Below are 20624 nucleotides of genomic sequence, written 5' to 3' on the forward strand. Positions count from 1 at the left end.
CATGAGTGTTAGTAGTTAGTACTGTAGTAGTTATTATGAGAGCAGAGGAGGATTACAGGAGTAGAGTGACAAACTCTGTATACAGAGGTGGTTGGGGTGTTGGTTGGATCAAAAAAACATAGGACTTGATGATGAAATTTTGGTGCAAATGGGACAGTTTGACAGCATTTACCCAATGTTAAAAATTGACAATCTATTCTGTCATTTAGGTATGGCACCGTGGTTGTATGGGCTGGGTTGGAGGACTTGTGTGCTTGCAAAATCTTCCCTGCCAATCCATTAGCCTGTTGTATCACCTGGTATATTTGTTCCACTCGCTCACAGTTTGGTTAGCGCCTGATGGTGTCTTTAAAGTAACAGCTCTTCAGCAAAAGTTTTATACTCGTGCTTGAATGTTTTGACATGAAACAATATAGAACAGATTCAGCCTGCTACTGTCTGAGGTGGAGGGATATGCATGTGTTTTGCATGTCTGCAACTGTAGGACGATGAAAAAAACGTGGCTTAAATTGGCTGTATGAACTAAATCTCTCTGTCTGTCATCAAACTGGTACCTAGTAAAATTGTACTGACAGATCTAATAAGAGCTCCCTTAAGACTCTATTATCTGGGTCACAGGTGCTCATTTCTCCGTAATCTACATTGCAGCACTGGATACTACAGGAAAGTCTACAACGATAACACTGGAAAAGTATTTTAGCAGTTAGATAGCTTCAGAAGATGCACCTTTTCATTAAGATTATGGACCAAACTGTGGCACATGCCTGCTCTGGTGGTTCCTTGCACAAGCCTAAGTGCGACAATGAAAACCTAATTACTCATCTATCTTTGAGGCTAAAAGCTTTCAGTAATCCCCTCGTCAAAATGGATAAATATCTGACGACATAATTACCTCTGAGGAACCCATACATAACTGTCCCTTTAGCTAATTTTACTGATGACGGGGGAAATGTATTTTGGTGTGAGAAGGTGGTTGTTGGTTGTTTTGCTCTGTGGTTGTGGGACGTATGAGAGAAAGCAAGAGAGATTTGATGCAGGCGGCTGTTCGCCAGCTGTCCCTCCAAGGGATTGGCTGGGCAGCATTAGGAGTGTGAGCAAACTCGCTGACCACTGACCACAGACAAGTCAGCCTGTCAACCACCCCAGGGCCTCTCCTGCACAGTCTCGCTTTTTCTGCTTCACACTGAAGAACACTGCTCTTCTCCTCTTCTAAACTACTACTAGTTTATATCCTGTTTATCTTGTCTGTTTTCTTTCCTTTCTTACTTCCTTCTTTGGCTTACAAATTCCATCACGCTCTCTGTTCTCTTTTTTCAAGCTATTTTTAAATTTTTCCTTCCAAATTGGTGATTCTATTCTTGCAAACTTTGTGTTTTTTAACATATCTCCGACAGTTGCTTGTCTCCCTTTTTTTTTTTTTTTAGGTCAATTGCCAGAATAAATGTCTGCGTGTGTTTCTGCAAACCACACACGTGTAACACTTGTACACTATTATGTAGTGGATATGTTGAAACTTTTCGTTTCTTCCAGTTTCTGCAATGCTGTAATAAATATGTGGCCATGTTTAAGCACAAAAACCACTTGGTTAATTATAGGTCAAGAAACCCTTTTTTGGTGGCACAGTCGCCACTAGAAATGCTGTGATGTCTCACTAAAAAACAACCAGTTTTGTTGTTTGTTGGTCGCAAAGTGTTCTGCTGCTTTGCAGCCGTCTCGCCTAAATGTCATGCCATCCACCATCCCCTCCAGCTCCTGATAACAAAGTCAGCTCATATTCATGTAGTCAGTGCTATGTCACTTCAGAAACATCGATTTGTGCGAGACTACAAATGTAACGTATTGGCGGTTTGCAGAAACATACAATTTCAACATTTTCTTCTGGCGACTGGGTTTTTATTTTTACTCCAAAGGTTCTCAGTCACTGTCGGAGTCATTTTCATCTCTTGTATTTGTCCTCAGAGTGGCCCGCCTCTCCGTGCACAGACAGCCCTCTGGCTCAGAGGTTCACTCACTTGTCTTTCTTTCAGCACCTTTTTCCCTCCTTTGCTTTTTAAAGGAACATACATGGACTTCAGTTTATAAAAACAGTCTCATTGAAGAGTCTGTGATTTCGCTTCCCCCAAAGCTGGTTTATATAGGATTGATATTTTCTTATTTACCTTTTTGAATAATGCCAATAAATAATCTGTTGATTTGAGTTTTTATATATACAGTATGTGTATATATATATATATATATATATATATAATATTTAAGATTAAGATTTTCTTTTGTCATATGAGAAAAGAATTACTGATGTGACAGTAATTATATAGACTGTTGCCAAAATGCCATCATGTTTGTCATGTTCTACATTTTGAAATAATGAATGCTGAATTTCAAGTCTCATTCACAAAACAAGTTTATGTACTAATAGCCACTCAGCATGTGCAGGCTGTGAATCTAAGGACCATATGATACCGAAAGATTCTGAGGGTCAGTGTGAGTGTGTGTGTGTGTGTGTGTGTGTGTGTGTGGGTGTGTGTGTGTGTGTGTGTGTGTGTGTGTGTGTGTGTGTGTGTGTCTGTATGTGGGTTACCATGGTAGTGGGACAAGGACGGCAGCGCCAGATGTTGCGCAGGTGAAAACGAGAATCAAAGTGTCCAAGTGAACCTGCAAGTCGTCCCTCTCACTCTCTTTCTGTCACTAACTGTCTTCATCTCTCATCGGCTCTCTCCCTTCACTTTTGTCCCCTTGCGTCTTTATTCGTCTGGTCTTGTCATCTTATCCGCCTCTCGCACAGTCATTTTCTTCTCCTGTGTTATTTTAATGGACATAAACTTCTTTATTGACACACTGATTATTCTTTTTTTTTTGCTGTTTCCATTAGAGTTATCCTACTTTAAACATCACTCGCAAAAGATGTTCTCCACCCTCCAAAAAAATCTTAATCCATTTCCCTTTCTTTTAATTCACGTGGTGAGTCTCTACCTATATCACCATTCAAGCAGTTATCCCTTATTTCCCTCTCCTCTCCTCTCCTCTCCTCTCCTCTCCTCTCCTCTCCTCTCCTCTCTTCTTTCTCTTTCTCTTTCTGCCTCTTGTGTTTCTGTTTTTTGTAGCAGATTAAATCACCCATAGTGTTTAGGTGAATCATCAGAGAAATCCCCACTATTGTCGTGTTTTCTGGTTAACATTGGCTGCTGCTGTGCGTGTTTAGGTTATTGAGAATGAATAACTCTAACTTTTTTCTGTTTTGTTTGTACTTTCTCATGAACTGGTGATCAACAATGGGAGTGTGTTAATAAAATAAAGCCATAAAATACACCTACAGATTAGTAGTCACACACATGACACATAAACACTGCACTTTCCATTGAGCACTGTTTGCACCAAATCACTAATATAATCACTCTTTCCCCATCTTTAGAATCACTCTCCTCTCTGAATCATCCAAATCTAAATCCCTTTTCCCTTCTGTGTGTTCCTGTCTCAAAGCTCACGTCATGGTAGATTAGCACAGAGGTTACGCTCCCTGTACGCGTCGTGTGAAGACTTCCCTTTGATTTTAGATGCAAAACCTCAGTGGATTTCAATCGAATTTCAAGCTGAGAAGGTGGAGAGGCAGCTGGAATGCTACTTAACCGCTAACGCCGTGGCTCCCAGGCCGCCTCACAGAGGCTGCGATGATATAGTGTACAATAATATGAGATGTGAGACTGCGGTCTTCATATTTCATAATTTTAATTGTTTGTCTTTATCTTCGCGCTACTCAAAATGGCTCACCTCTCTGGGAAAAGAACCCCAAACTGAACTTGAGCAGGCTGGTGAGTTGTGAAGCGCCGAGAGACTTTGGTCGGATGTGAGGAGAATAAATATTAAAAGAAATATGTCCTGTGAATTTCATTAAAGCCTCAAGAAATCAGTGGATACATTCTTCACCTCACTGAAAACAGCTTTCTTCTCGCTCATTCACTTCTTTTGTGTGATTGTAGTAGATTTGTAGCATTTTTGCAGGAAATTTACAGTAGAGTAATGTCACCATTTGAATACTGTCAATGCCTTTGCTGCATCACTGAAGCTGTTTACTGGAAGATGGAGGCCATACTGGATGACTCCCAGTTTGTGCGTGTGTAACTGGTCCTGTGCTGGTTACATAATGTGTAAGAATGGCTGTAAAGAAGTCTGAAGAGTGTAATGCTACCTAGGGGGGTAAAAAAAAAAAACCTATAAAAATAGAGGCTGAATTTAGGCTGAATTTCAGTTTCTCTGGTGTTGCCTAAGGGTTAGCAAAGGGTAATCATCTTGGAATACTTTGTGAATACTCCCAAAATCAGCGAGAACATGTGGTTTTCCCGTTCATCCCATTCCACTTACATTTTTCGAATGCTGAATACAGGGAAAAAACACATACACAATAAGAAATCTGATACAGATTTACTGTTGTTTGATTAGGCAATAGAGCCAGGTGCAAGATATTTAGCATACAGCACATTGCAGCAAATGTAATATAAATTTGATACCTGTGAAACTCCTCCTGACCTTCTCACCACCTACAGTCCGTTTATCAAAGAGTTTTTGTGCCAAAAAGTCAGTAGATTCTTAAACAGGGAATATAAAATTTCAAGCTGCTGGTTAAAGGGAGCTGTTAAAGGGAGTGTTGTAAAGTCATTTAGAGTACCATGACCTCTGCTTAAATCCTCCACACACAGACACACAAACTTAGCTGATCTATTCACCTTCAGTACAAGACCAGAACTGTTATTGCACAAACTTACTGCGACATCTGTGTGTGTGTGAATGTGTGTGTGTGTGTGGGTGGGCAGCTTGTGGAGTGCAATGATGAAATGGTCACTGTCATATCTGATAGAAGTCACAGTGATGTGAATAACATCTCATTCTCTATAGGTGGTTTCATTTGATTCAGTGGAAAGTGTTTGAAGTACAGAGAGGCAGAACTGGCTCAGACGGAATCTGAGAGGCATCAATTATTGCAATTTGTTTTGACCAAGTCACAGTAGTATGCTTCAGAATTGGATTATTAGACTTTACAGATTTTTCTCAGAAATATAAGCTAGAAAGACACACCTTCCCTGCCTGCCTTTCTGCTCAGTTTCTTACTTAAGTTTAGCATTTATGTAATTTTGAAATGTCTGGGGATGAGGGGAGCCTTGACCTTCCTGGGTGTGGGTACAAGGTGGGGCTGGCACTTTTGGGAGAGTCTGATTGGTTCCAGTGTTCTCACATCAACACAATTTTCTCTTCAGCTGTGACTTGGGGAACAAAATGTGTCATTGGTCCATTTTGGGTGGATCCCCACATCTTAAAATTGCCAGAAGTTTTTAACAAGCCTGGCTCAGATTCAAAGCCAAATTCCTCTTACCAAAGCTTGGCGCTATAAAACTATCCAAACGAATCTTCAGAATAAAATGTAATATCTGTGAAAAATAAATGTACCCTTTGCTTTATTGACCACTTCACATACAATGTTCTGTCTTATGTAGGTCTGAATGGTGGACACACACTAATTATGAAGCCATGTGTTGAATTAATGTAGGAAGTCGGAAGACTCTGTGTTTCTTCTTATTTATTTTGTCGTGAAATATCTTCATATTAGCTCTCACTTTTAAAGTAATCATTTTGGAAAAGTCCAATTATTGCTTCCTTTGAACTAACTGGACTTGCTAGCATAATCTGGCTCTGTTCACATGTCATGTAACTACCATTATGTGTTACAACTTGATTTTATACCAGCTAAAAACGCCAAGGCTAGCTATGTCCCTTTTTTTCAGCTTTATGTTAAGCTAAGCTAACCGGCTGCTGGCTGTAGCTTCATATTTAGTATACAGACTTGAGAGAGGTATACATCTTTTAATTTAACTCTCTGTAAAAAAGCAAATAAGCATATTTCCCAAAACATTAACCCAAAGACGGCACTCAAGTCCCAAGTCATCTCTGAAGTCAAGACAAGCAAGTCCTGAGTCAAGTAGATAAGTCCCAGTTTTGGCTCCTAAACAAGTCATAATGCGCTCCTCACCAAATGTAATGCCATTTTATTAACTGAGTAATAATATTTTAAATTTACAAAAATCATGAATGCTGTTCAAAATTAATTTTAAAAAAAAAAAAAGTTTGTTGGAAGTTGTGTCCCCATCTGTACTTTTCAAACCACATTTTGTAATTAGTTTTTTGCAGATGACTGTGTAGTTTTTCACTCAAACAAATTTATCCTTAATATAACTTTTTCAAATTGGTGCTCAGTAACGTAACGTTGTTTCTTAATGGTTCTCTCCTGCAACCTGATGGATGCTGTCGGACTAGTTCAAACAAAGTGGATCTGGAGACTTAAATGTCGACTTGTTGGGAACGTAGCATTAACATTGATTCAGGAAACAAAGGGGAATTTGTTGGTTTGTGGCACACATTATAAATAACATACCTTAAAATCTTTGGGCTAGGGGGAAATTATCAAGTATTTTCACATCAAAAGGCTCAAGTTACGGTGAACTCAGGAGTCTTTGGTGTTAAAGTCCTACTTGAGTTGCAAGTCTTTTCTGATTTTTTCGAATTGAGCATAAAGTCATCAAAGAGTCTTACTCAAGTCCAAGTCATGTGACTTGTGTCCACACCTTTGTGTCAAACTGCTCCAACTAAAATCCTGCCAGCTGTAGCACATGTAGCACTTGTAAAGGTAGTAGTAGGACAGATGTGGAACATGCATTATAGTGGACATCAATGTTTGAGATGGTAGTGTACATCCAGTCTGCACTCAAGTCTGTGATGGTGAAGCCGCAGCCTGTTGGACTTTGCTGAATTGAGTGGAGACGATGGTGCAGTGTGTGTAGTATTAAAATTAGTCAGTGTGTGATGAAGTTTGAATAATAAGATTGAACTGATGTTTCTTTTCAATACTCGAGCAATTATGTTACTAGTTTTTGTGTGTTTTGCAGAATATAGCTCATATTTGAGGCTTAGAATTTACTTTTCATGTCTTCATGAGTATTTCTGTACCCGACCTTCTAATTGCACTCGACATACCCCTCTTTATTCACTTTCTTTTTCTCACTCTGTGTGTCCGCCGATGAACTCACTCTGCAGGCTCTTTGCTGTGGGGGAAAAACCTCCAGCGAGACAGGAACTGAATCCCCGGAGAGCACATTATCATTATGGTGCATATTGCACTTAAAAGCATAGGAGGGAGCACATTTGTTGGTTTTTGTCATTTCACGCCGTCAGAAGTGGTCGCAAAAATGTCTCTAAGTTTGCTGTCGCCGAAAAAAATATGGGCTTTTGCTTTGGACTGATGATAACAGGGGTTTATTTAGGGAAACTGGAAGCCACCAAACCTATTAGACTTAAGGATAAATCACATGTGATCGTTTTAAAGGCTTCCATGGTCGACCTCAGCGTAGTGTCTGTGAAAAGGATATCCGCTTATCACTCTCTACTGTATATTTACACTGAAACCCTGTTTGTAAATATGCAATTTGATCCTATTTGTAGGAAAAGCATCATAAACGCTTTACAAGCCACTGAAAAGGCATTAAAGGTCAAAAAAGCAATGCAGTCCATTGAGAAGAAACAGAGAGAGTAGTTTTTCACTTGTCTCTTTGTGTTATCTTTCCCATCTCTTTATCTTTGTGCATAATGTCCTAATCCTATGTGTGTGTGTTTCCATCCCACAGTGGAGTACGACAGGGAGCTCTCTCCGCAGCGGCGTCACCACAAGGAGTTTAAGTTCAACCTCTCACAGATCCCAGAGGGCGAGGCTGTCACCGCAGCAGAGTTTCGCCTTTACAAGGAGTGTGTGAGCCGCGCCTTCCGCAATGACACCTTCCTACTCAAAGTCTACCAGGTGGTCAAGGAGCACCCTGACAGGTAACACACACACTAAGTAATAAGCTTTTGACAAGAAGATAGCTGGTTTGAGTCCCTGCAACTAAGAAATGCACGGTGGATCTTTCAGGTCCCTTAATGACCTGCTGGACCCTGATGCCCCCTAATATAGTTTTCTTTTTTCTTTGGTTGAACCCTCATGTCAAATTTTAAAATGCTACATCTGTTGTAGTTATTTAGTTTTTCGGTTTTGACCCCCGTTGTCATGTCAAACATTTGACGCTGTTTTATATCAAACATCAAAACAGATGTCTCCCAGTAAGACATGCAAAATCATCAACTATGGCATATGTTACTCTGTATACTTTAAAATAATATATCATGCATTTTGTAAAGAAATTTGACATCAAAGAGAAAGCAGAAAAAAAGACCTAAAACTGCTACAAGCTTGAAGTTTAGCCTGATGAATTTCTTTTTTTTCACATTACCCAGGCTTTCTGGAATAACTGGCTTTTTTCAAAATAAACTCACACATTCTTTATCAGTGAGATGGCACATTGGTATTGGCAAATTGGCTTCTTCTTCTCCTTTGTCATTTTCCTATTTGTCATCTTTGTCATCTTTATTGTCTTATTTTTCTTTTTCTTTGTTGTCTTCATCTTTTTTGTCGTTTGCCTCTTTGTTTTCATCCTCTTACTTTTCTTTGTTGGCTTCTCCTTTGTCTTCTTTTCAGTCTTCATTTTCTCCTTTGTTTTCATCTACATCTTCTTCCTCTTTGTCTTTGTGGTTTCCATCTCCTTGTTCATGTTCTTCTCCATTCTCTTTATCTTCTTTGTCTTCTTTGTGTTTTTGTCGTCTTTGTCATCTTCATCATCATCTCCTTGGCTGTCCTCCCTTTTTTCGTCCTCTTCTTTCTCTTGTCTTTTTGTTGTCCTCTCCTTTGTATTCTTCTTTGTTCTCCTCATTTTATCCTTTGTCATCATCTTCATCTTCTTCCTCTTTGTCTTCTTTGTCATCTCCATCTTCTTGTTCCTGTTCTTCTTTGTTGTTGTCGTCTTTTTCCTTTGTTGCGTACTTGTCTTCTATGACATCTTCATCTTCTGTGTCATCTTCATGTTTTCTTTAGTGTCCTTTTTGTTTTCTTCATCCTCTTTCTCTTTGTTGTCTTCTCCCTCGTCTTCTTCTTTGTTGAATTCTTTGTTTTTTTGTTTTTGGTTCTCTTCTTTGTCATCTTCTTCCAAACTGATGATCCAGTTTTAGCACTGACTGCGCACATAAAGATGTTTTTTTTTAATTTTCTAACTTATATACAACATAGTTCTCTGTGTCATAGTCATACATATCTTTTAGATATTGTGTGAAATCTTAAATAACATTCAGTGGATTTTAACAGTGCTTGGCCATGCAACATGCATGTGCAATAATCCATCCACATTTTGGTCTGGTAGGTTTGCAGAGGGTTTGCTCTGTGGTTGTACTGAGAATCAACAAGTCAACAAAGCAGGGTGTTACTGAAAACAGCAAGCATGCTCAGTTGACTTTTTCTGTACACAAAAAGGTAAAGATCATGATTGTAAAGAGAAAGTTGCCTTGTCCTGTGTGTTACACAGACTCTGGGCCCTTGCCATGTTTATATTGTAAAATCAAGCAAAACCACGTCTTACAGAAATAGCACAGCTTCAAAATCCTCCCGTCCCCCAAATGAGCGCAGCTAATACATACCAAACATTTACATTACGTCTGCAGGGGCAGATAAACATCCAGTAAGATTTCTGAATGATATTTGTGTTTTATCAAGCCCGCCCAGTGAGAACCAACTCCAACATGAAGAGAATTCCTGATATACATATGTAACATCTTATATCGCCCAGTATATTTTGCTTCTCAATAAATATACATCAAAGTACCTTTCTTCTTTACAGTTGTAGCAATTACCTTGATTAATATATTATTTTGTGTTGAATATCATCAAGAAACGAAACACCTTAAGGTGGGGTCACTAACACCAAATGTTCTCAGACTACAGCCCTGAGCTGAAGCTGATCCACTCTGAGGGCCGTGGATTGAAAAAGTCACTATAGATTTTGGCAAAGTATATTTTTCTGTCTGTCAAAAGGTTTCTGTAGGTATCAAGAGCTACTTATTTGCTGCATTCCTTTATCCCTACAATGGGTGGTTTGTGCTCTCAGGCCTGGAGGTAAAGCCTTTTATTTTTGGAGATATTTGGAGATTAAAGGTCCCATATATCTCCAATTTCTGTATTATTGTAGGACAGGTTTTCTTTACCTTGAAGAAAATTACAGCTTGGGTGGTGTGCTGTCAGGTGAAGGAAATTTTCTGAGTAAATTAAAGGTGCAACATCCATCCACTGACAAAACCAGCACGTTTATATGACATTGAAGTTGTGACTGCTCTCAGTTTTCATTCTTATTTCAATTCTCCTCAGTGCTGAAAATAACATCGGAGGTTGGATTGTTTATATGCTGTTAAGTCTTTGTTGTTGTTTTTCCTAATTTTCCACCTTTTGCAAAACTGCTCCTTTGTAATCAGCCAATCAGCGGGGAGCCTATTAACTTTCTCGTGCCCCTCCTTCCCGTAAAAACCTGACTCCTGTTTTGACTCTAAGCTGTAATGATAGAGCGCTTAATTAGCCTGACACCCTTTGTACTTTTCATTTGATTGGGGTGGTTTCGCTAACAGCGGGAAAGGAATGTGAGAGATTACAATACAAGAAATGTGGCAAGCCTGACATTGTACTGAGAAAGCACAGGTTGCTGCAACGTCTGCTTTTACCGACCAAAACCAATGCAGCAGCATTTACCAGTTATTTTAGTGCACCTAACCAGATCCTCTTTTCAAAGTTTTTCAGTTCTTGTGAACAGTAATATTGTCTTTTCCTTCATTCAGTGGTGGATGAAGCACCCGAAAGCCATCCTTGAGTAGACGTACAGAGAAAATGTCTTTGGTAGAGGTCACCTTATAGAATATTACTTGAATTAAAGCCTTATATTATTTATTGTACTTAAGTATCAAAAGTAATTTTATCATAATAATGTTTGTAAAAGTTTTGAAAGTAAAAGCTGTTAATAAAAAGCAAGCAGTCAGAGTTTTGACTATTATGAGATTTCTTTCTTTGTAACATACGCTACCTTAAAAAATGGAGTGTACATTACACTTGACAAAAAAATGTCTTTTTTACAACTAAAACGATTTAATGAACAAAATCTAAGATTTCCTTTTCTCCCATTCCTTTATTCGATAGTCTGTCCCCTCCTCTCTTCTCACCTCCCTTTACTGTTTTTTAGTAAGTAACTGAAATGCGTAGGGGAAATGTAGTATGTAAAATTATACAATTTATATGGGAAATATCGTGGAGTAAAAATAAAAATTTACAGACATAATAACCCAAGTAAAGTACAAATACTCCCAAAAAATACTTAAGTACTGCAACAAAGTATTATTACTTTGTTACATAACACCACTGCTTTTATTCTTAGGTATACAGGCATGTTTATCCAGAGTTATAACCTGCGTGTTGTACTGAAAATCTCTGCATCCTTTCCATCCAGATGTCTGACTAACATATTGCTTTTACAATCTTACAAATATGCCTTTTCAGCAGTTTAAAAGATGAAAGCACATGAAATAACCAGGCCAGCTGTGAGCTCCACTCTTCCACCTTGCATTACATTTTAACAACATTCACTGACAAGACTTATAAAGGAGATTTATAGTAGTCAAAAAACACAACTTTCACCCCTGACCTTATTATTCCAGTTCATTTAAGCAGTCAGTCAATAAGCAGTTTTACTGTAGGCCCTGCAGGTGGCTCTCTGATGGACCCCCTGCCATCCTTTGTCAGCCGAACAGCGGCTGTGACGATGAGGCGGAAACATTGGTACACTGGCCCACGCTGTGACAAACGTGTGAACTTAGCAGTGGGGAGGAGTGTGTGTGTGTGTCTGAGGGGACTAGAGACTTATGTGGAAACTGTCAGAAACACTCTCATTAATGACCAATAAAGAGAGGCTGCTGATGCATGACTGCAGGGGCATTCTCCGAACACCTGGATGATTGTGAGGCTTTGATGTCGGCTTTGGAGGAGGCTCCGACAGAGCCAGCGCTGTGTTATTACTACTGTAATGGGACAGTGGGAGGACAGGCCCTCTTATCGCTCACACTCTGTCTTTTCTTTATGACTCCAGTGCTCTCTTTTCATTAATTCGGCCACAGTTGTGTTATGTGGTTCTTTTTTTTTTACCCTGTTTGACACAGTGTTCCATTTTGTAGCCTGATTTCATTGACACAAAATATTGTCAATGATATAAACACACCTGTAGCCTGATACCGAGGATTTAATATCTTCCTTTGCTCCTGTCCCTCAGAGAGGTAGACTGTATGGTCAAACCCACAGTGGAGCACAACACAGTGTATCCCCGCATTTTCTGTTAAGTGCAGCTATCCATCTTTCTGTCATTTTGTTATGATCCTGTTACCCTGATACAAACCAACAATTCCTACGTTTCCTTGGTTTCCCGAGCTACAGTATAACATCACTCTACTGTAAATCTCTGTATTTATGCTTTAGACTGACTGACTGAAACAATAAAATGCAATGTACAAACAGTTATACAGAGCATAATTATCATAGTCAAGCACACTTTTCTCCTTTTTTGCCAGTTTTATCACGTCAAACTTCTCTTTCCCTGTCTCTGTGTAAGTTGTGTACTTGTACTTTGTTTCATAGACTCTTACCAGCTACCTTAAAATGTTTACACTGAATCTGACATGACTGTTGGCTCAATCCACACTGCCAGATATTTAACTATATTTAATTTAAATTCTAAGATGTTTGTTTTATTCTTCATCAAATGTAACCAAGTCATTTTTATGACTATGATTCACTTTGATATTTGCCTGCAACTTTACTATTTTTACCTGAAACTGAATTATAAAAAAAAGTGTGTAAGTATGCAAAATTACCCTTAAAAAATCCTGTTTAGACTAATGCAAAAGTAAAAAAGCTCAATAGTCACTTATGACTTACTAGAAGTGTGGGATGGTGTAATTACCTGCAGAGACTCTGCCTGTATTTTCTTATTTTCTTCCTATTTTACTGTGTGAGGGACATTCATTGGCACAGCATACAGGTAAAGTTAGGACTTTATGATAAGGTAGCTACCAGGTGCCAGACCATAAACAACATCCAAGGGAAGCTACGAAAACCGCGAACACAGTGCCAAAATATGCAAATAAAGCAATAAGAGTAAATCTAGCGTTGACTGTTATTTTAACTTTTTTCTAGCAATATTGTTTATAAACAGCAACTAACAGTTCTGCATAGTATACCTTTTATAATGAAATGGTTTTCCTAAATCTTTTCTGTTCAGTGCTTAGGTGTTAGGCTTGTTTACATTGGCTTATATATTTTGTTTTCACCTTTTTCATTTAGATGACAGTCTTACTTTGTAATATGCCTGACCTAATAAAAGCCAGGTCACAAAACATATTTATATTATTATGCGCGATCTAAATTATTATTATCTATTGTGTCATATCCCACGTTTTCACAGAGAAGCAGACTTGTTCCTGCTGGAGTCTCGCAGGCTGTGGGCAGCTGAGGAGGGCTGGCTGGAATTTGACATCACTGCCACCAGCAACCTGTGGGTGATGAGCCCAGTGCACAATCTGGGTCTGCAGGTCAGCGTTGAGACCAGCAGTGGTAAGGATCACATCACATACAATTGTTTCTTTTTACTTTTACTGCACACTATTCACATAGCTTCACAACATTCATTCATAGCTGGAAGACTGTCTTATATTTTTAATAGGGCTGTCAAATGATTAATGTTTGGAATCACGATTAATCAAAGAATTTCAATAGTTAATTGCAATTAATCGCATTTTTAAATCTATTTTTTCAATTCCAATTATTTTGCATTTCAAAACATATGTTGTTCATATTGACAAGGTAAATCAATTATTACCAGACTGTCATGATTAACAATCAAATGACAGCAAAAGGCTTCATGGGACTAGCATAAAGTGGGCACGTCTGTAAAGGGGAGATTCATAAGTGCCCACAGAATTAATTTTTACTCTGATATCTTGAGGTCAGAGACCTAGGGACCCCTGTGAATGCCCTTGGCATTTTTCCATCACCAAAATTTAGCCTACTTTTGGAGCATTATTAGGCCCCTTTCTCAGAAGGTACAGCCTCTTAAAGACTGGAATGTTGGTTGGCAATTAAATTATTTTTTCTTTTTGAAATAACACTATGTACGGACCTTAATCGCATCGCAATTAACACATTAACGCTGACAGCCCTAATTTTTACTTTTTCATAGTATCAGTATGTCACTTCCTGTGGTTCCACAAAATAACTATAACTGACAACATAATTTAATTTAGGCAAATTGTGTAAATCAAAAAAAACATCATGGTAAATCTTGCCTTGTGTAGTTTTTAAGCACTGTGTCGTCTGAAACAGGGCAGAGCATCAGCTCTAAGGAGGCGGGGCTCGTAGGGCGTGACGGTGCGTTAGAGAAGCAGCCTTTCATGGTGGCGTTCTTCAAAGTAAGTGACGTGCATATCCGCACCGCACGTTCTACTGGCGGAAAACGTCGCCAGCAGAACCGCAACCGATCCACGCAACCACAGGAGGGATCCAGAGGGCTAGGCCCAGCAGGTCAGTCTGATGTCTGCTGCACAAACACTGCAACTTCACTGACCTCATCAATCAACACAACCATGAACACAATCAGACACAAAACTGACCTCAACCCAACCTCCCTACATCCGTAACTGATGTCTAACCTGTAGAGATCAGTACAGGTGCAGCATGTGTTTGAAGTATTCCTCTTTGAAACGCTTGATAAATTGGGCCTGACTTCATCCGCATCTCTCTCTAATCAGCCCCCATCAGATGAAAATCCCTGCCCAGGAATGATGTCCAAAATCAGATTTTTTACTGTAGTTTCTCTGTATGAATGAAGAGCATTGACGTATGTCCTGAAACTTGCATTTTGAGTAATATATTATATATACAATGTATTATTTATGAAGGGGATTCTGTGGCACTTCTCCAGACAGGCGAGAGAGAGAGTTGAATGGAGGGTTTGGCTTGAGATTTTAGCTCAACAGATGAGGAAAAGAGGGAAGACAACAATATGAGATACATCGATGGTGTTAGGGAGAGAGGATGGAGAAGAAAGGAGTTTAAGAGTTTTGGGGTAACAACGAAAAAAAGGAATCTATGTTAGATTTTTGAGAGCTACAAAGTAATTTCTGTTTTTTATTTTGCCCCTGTGGAAAAACTGAACATCTTACCAGAGATTTTGAACAACACAGTGAAATGGCAGAGACACAAAATAGCAGACTAGTGAATATGCAGTGATTTAGGGCGCAGACGGCGAATCCATCTTGACAGGTGACCTCATCCTCTCAACCTCCTCATTAGTCCTCCCCGCTTCTCTTCCTACTCAGCAGTATGATGTAATGAGCAGGTATAAGCCCGATGTTATGAACTCTGCAAGCTTTTCAAATTAAATCAAACCCTAATCCGCCCACCTTTCACCTGCTGTGTAATTCTGGCCAGACTTTACAGTGCTTAAAGCTAAGCTGCTCCTGTGAGGCTTCATTGTGTGAGTAGTGCAGTACATAAAGCTAGCGCTCAGGGAGCCTGCTGTTAATATCGGTCTGATCCTTAGCTAATTTGACAGTTGAAGCATTATGTTAATATTAAGCCTTCACGGCTCAAAGCTTTCAGTCTGCTGTGTGTGAGGGGAGAACCCTGTAAGCAGCTGTAAATAAAATGTATCCAGCACATCACCACTAATATATTTTTAAAGTATTAGTGATATTTCTTACCCACTTAAAGGTAAAGTTCACCCCAAAATCAAAATACATATTTTTCCTTTAACCTGTTGTGCTATTTGTCAATCGAGACTGTTTTGGTGAGAGTTGCCGAGTGTTGCTGAGTATGATAATGTTAGTATGTGGTCTAGATAGCACATACTGTATTTAAATATCTCATAGGGCTGAGCTTCAGGTAGCCAAAATTATTTGGCCCAGAAGTAGCCTAATCTCTGCACACCTGCTTGCTGGTCTCAGGTCAGATTTGTAATAAATGATGTGCAAAAATCAGCCCAAGTATACTTGAGCAGATTCCAGGGGCTGACACTGGCCCAACGTTAGCAGCCAACTGGAGCTGATTTTCAACCCAAAAAAACTCACCACAACAACCGAGCTAAATGTGGGCAAAAGCCGGCTCACATTTGATTCTCTGGTGCCAGAACGCAACTGAGTGCACTGACACACAGCCACAAACGGCCTCACTTGGCCGGCTACCTGGGAAGCGATTTACCTTTTCTTGCTGCTTTTGCTGCCCCGTTTAATGCATCCACCATCTGCGTGGTAAACAGAGGTATTTGTAGGACACGTTGTGTTTGTTCTCACTACTAGTCTGAAAATCCCTTGCTGAGAATTTTTGGCTTCCTGTTTGTCCAGTGCATCTCCTTCACTTTCTCAGTAGGTAACAGTGTGCTGCTGTTAACACAACAGGTTGTAAGTAAAACTCCTGCAGGGCTTTTTCTCAGTAATTGCATTAGATGAAAGCTTTGGCTGACATAACAGAGAACAAAGACTCATCATTTGTTATGCTACACGACAGTTAGAGTGTACCACATGTTCAGTTCTGGCTCCAGACCTGTTCTCTGTACTATCCAGCTGTCTTTGGCTTGAGATGTCTTAAGACTTTAAGTCGAGATGTCTTGAAGATGATACTGATACTGGGGTACACGAGTGGATCAGGGGGCTCAGGTGCACACCATGTGCTCACACTGTGGGTTAGTGCCTCTGTAACGCATGTCATCTTGTCTCCCTTTCAGTATATACAGGAAACTATCTAGCAAATGTAAATAATTGTATAATTAAAGAAAAAGTTAGATGCCAATAGAGTGTGTCTCACTTTTGTAAGCAAACTGTAAACAAGGTATGCTGGCTGCTTTTGTGTCCCAGACTATATCAGGATGAGAAAACCTCTCAGACATGAATCTACTCTAAAATCTGCTCTAACAAGGACAAACTGTTAAATATGTGTCCTGGAGGATTGGACTTTACATAACCCAAAACATCAAGACCTCTCCGCCTCGCCACTCGGGACGACGGGGAGTGTAAATATTTAGATCCTACACAGGAAGCGGGGAGGCCCCCCTCGCGACAGCCAAGTGTCCGTGGCCAGCGGAGGACTGCTGGGATTGGACGGGATGGGAGGATCCGCAAGGAATTCAGGAGGGCATATGGTTTCAATACCGCATCACTCACTCCAGAGACAGGGAGGAAGACAGGATGGATGGGAAGAGCATCCGTCTTGTGGAGCGCTCGTGGGGAGAAACAAAATGTGGACGTTGTCCCCCAGTTTCCCCCAGTCTGGCGCTGAGCTACAGTACATCAGTTAGGCCACCACAGCTCCAACTAAAAAGAGTATTTCACCGATAATTCACCCTGATACTTTTTTTCTGGAAAAACATGAGATCTAAGGCCGGAAGGCAGCAATGTGTTTGTTTTTAATTGCACGAACTTCCACATAGAAGCTTTTTTAAAAACTTTTTTTCAGGATGACTTACTTACTCTGTGTGTTTTCTAAAAATAGTTTCCCTCCTCTGCCCTATTTGCACTCTCCTGACCTGTGTGGTTGCCACTGCACTGATTTTTACTGCATCTTTTGTGTCATTTCGGTACCATTTCTACGCATTTTTCATTTAGATTTTATACATTTGATTGCTCTTTCTTTGCTTTGTCAAAAATGACTAAAATGCCTTCCTCAGTATGCTTAGGATATAAAACAACCGTTTAACTCTGAAACTTTATTTTCCCTACTGTACTCCCTGTGAGGCTTTGGGCCTTGTTATTTCCCCATTTTCACAATTTTAGCAAGCTGGATTTAAAATGACACGTGATATTAAATGTCTTCCAGATGACAAAATAGCACAAATTGAGCCAAATAAATTTCTGCAGCATTAGTTTTAATAATAGTGTGATTATATGTGCAATAAATCATCTTTGTGTTTCAGATTTCAGTCACAAAAGCAGACAGTTTGCAGACCAGGAAGTATAATGTCTTATTCATTTAGCAAAATGGTCTTTTTAGTTTATTTGTTTTCTAAAATTTGGAGTTATGCGGTGGATGCATGAATAGTTTTGTCAGTATGATGCTTCCGCCCCCTCTGGGTGTGCCTGATGTGTGCGCAGTGGAAAATGCTGCTGTGTACTTTGCCAGAAGAACAATACAACACCTTTAAAGGTAATTTGGGGTTTTGTGGGCGAAGAAGGCTGAGGAGGTAATGGGAGTCGGGTTGGGCTTTGGCTGTGGGGGAAGTTAACAACCATCCGGGGAAGGAATATCACGTCCCGGCACAGCACAGGCGGCCTGTAATTAGGCCTAGCCAGTCATTAGCTGCACAGCTAAAAGACTGACCACGTTAACAGTATCGCTTAAAGAATTATAATAACACGGCACCGAGCCAGCAGTGTTTTTTCATTTGTCTCTCCTCTCCTCCCTCCTCCTCATTCTCCTCGCTCCCTCCCCACCCGACCTCCTTTTGTTTACCGTTGGAGTAATTAGACACGGCGGAGCTCCCTCGCAGGGTTTAATAACCTCTGTGATGAAAGACAGGAAGAAAGATAAACTTCAGTAGTAGTGGTTGGTGGGAGGGGAAGGCGAGGAGAAACGTCAGTGACATTCTCTTTTCATGTCACTGTTCGTGGCCTCTCTTCGCTCAGGCAGGCATGAGGCCATGGGGACTCTTTCCTTCCTCCTACCGGGTGAAGGACCCAGATTTTATCTTAAACATTGGGTCTATATAACCCAAGTTTTCTGTCACCACCACCTCAGTGGGACTTCATGTAATTGATACTGTAAAAGCTGTAATCTTTTCTCGCTCTTGATTTGAGAAATTGCTAGAGAATTACAGTGAGGCAGTTTGAGAGACTGTGGCCTGCTGGGGTTGAAACAACTTTTTAATGTCAGATGTAAAACACACACACTGACACACACTTCCTACACTAAACAGCTTGGCTATAACTTCTGAATTGGCACCATTTAATTTGTGTATTTTTGGAACAATGTGATAAATGTAACTTATAGCCTTTTCCTCTTGACACAAGTTCTTGTAAACGTGTTTTGGGTGCCTAATGAATGGCAGGTAGTGTAGTGAGCTGTTAATATCAGTGCAGTTCTGTATATCGAGAGTTTCAGCGTTAAAGAGCTACAGTGCTTACGCTCAGTAAGGAGCAGTGTTTCCCCTGCTGTTGAATAGCCAGTGTGGGGAACCAGTGGCCCCTGCTTCACCTTAATGAATTCAATGTGAATTGGCCTTAGCGGAGAGTTTTAGCGTCACATGGTCAAGTGGATGCTTGTCTACTCACAGAGAACATTTCCAGGTTAGCTGCTGTAATATGGTAGAAGAGCGCAGTGCCACTGGCTCCATCCACATTACTGTGTCAGAAAAGGAAATCCTGCTTCCATTTGATATTAAAATATTTGGTCCTGACTGCAGTGAAAGAAGCAGGCAAAATTAGAATTCATGTTTTTTGAGGTGCTACTAGTGCTTAAAGGAGTTGTTTGATATTCTAGGATAAATGCTTTTCTGCTTTCATTTTGAGAGTTAGGTAAGATCGATACCACTCATGTCTGTCTGTTGAAAATGAAGCTGGGAGTTGGTTAACTTAGCTGAAAAACTCTAACATACTGTTTTATGCTTTCGTTTTTGATTGAATATCAGATGAAACAAAATATTAATAAGTTAACTTTGCTGCTGCAAATTGGATTTTAAGTAGATTTTAATGCCTTAGACAGAGCAGAGTCTTTATGCTAAGCTATGCTAACCGCCCGCTAGCTGTAGCTTCATATTTAGTGGTATCAAATGAGCATATGGGGTGCTGCAGGGAGGAAATTTTTTTGTAGGCTGATGCAAAAGTTAGCATCACCCTGGTTCGCTTGACAAACAGCCTATGGGATTTTTCCATTGCATTTTGGATTACAGCAGAAAATAAGCTCTGTGACAATCAAGAGTTTATGATGCAAGATTTGTTCAGTAAGATAATCTTAAAAGGTTTACAACTTTTGAAGTGAAATGCCATTGACAGAAGTAAAAAAAAACAGGTTGCATGAATTCAATGTTACCACCACAACAAGCCTGTAATGCCGTGTTTGGCGGGATGACGTTCTGTGGTCTCATTAAGCCATTGGTCAGCAACCACTTTTTTTGATGCACATTGAAGCTTTAAAATTCATTAAAGATTTACTGACATGTTTTATGTTTTGAAACAAAATTTGAAAGCCTCTTAAGCTTGTGTTAACCACAGACCTTATTTCAGGCATAAACCCGAAAAACCATTGACTTCAAGATGAGGGAACCGGGAGTGCTAAAAATGCAAACTCATTTCCAGGTTTTAGGCCTCTTTCCTGCACTACTCATCTACACTGCACTACAACGTCAGACTATTCCTTTAATAAATGAGCATTGTAAAACCATCTGAATCATATAATAATTTATTTTTTTGCATACCTGCTACTACAATGTAAAACCTACTGGTATATTCATAAATACATTATAAGTAGTAAATAAGCAGCATGCACAGACTTTTAATTAGTGGAAGTTAGAAATAGTGGTGTACAGATTAGAGTAATAAGTTTAATATGTAGAGTTTTGTCGTTCCTCCTCCTACCGCTGCTCTCTGTCAAGCAAAGGGAAAAGAAATGAATGGAAGCCTCATGGGAGCCGGAGCTCAGCGGTAGCTGTGTGGCA

At 39.8% G+C, this 20624-nt stretch overlaps 1 protein-coding gene across 1 annotated transcript in view; it reads left to right on the forward strand.

The window, feature by feature from the left end:
* bmp6 (bone morphogenetic protein 6) overlaps positions 1 to 20624 on the forward strand; it is a 54358-nt gene that overhangs the window by 24708 nt on the left and 9026 nt on the right. Inside the window, exons 2-4 of the mRNA XM_042510300.2 lie at positions 7665 to 7857; positions 13389 to 13537; positions 14306 to 14503. Coding sequence (XP_042366234.1) covers positions 7665 to 7857; positions 13389 to 13537; positions 14306 to 14503 — 540 coding nt within the window. The remainder of the gene's footprint in view (positions 1 to 7664; positions 7858 to 13388; positions 13538 to 14305; positions 14504 to 20624) is intronic.

The sequence above is a fragment of the Plectropomus leopardus genome, chromosome 21, assembly GCF_026936395.1.
Source record: "Plectropomus leopardus strain MGB_pleo_1.0 chromosome 21, ASM2693639v1, whole genome shotgun sequence".
Taxonomy (NCBI): domain Eukaryota; kingdom Metazoa; phylum Chordata; class Actinopteri; order Perciformes; family Serranidae; genus Plectropomus; species Plectropomus leopardus.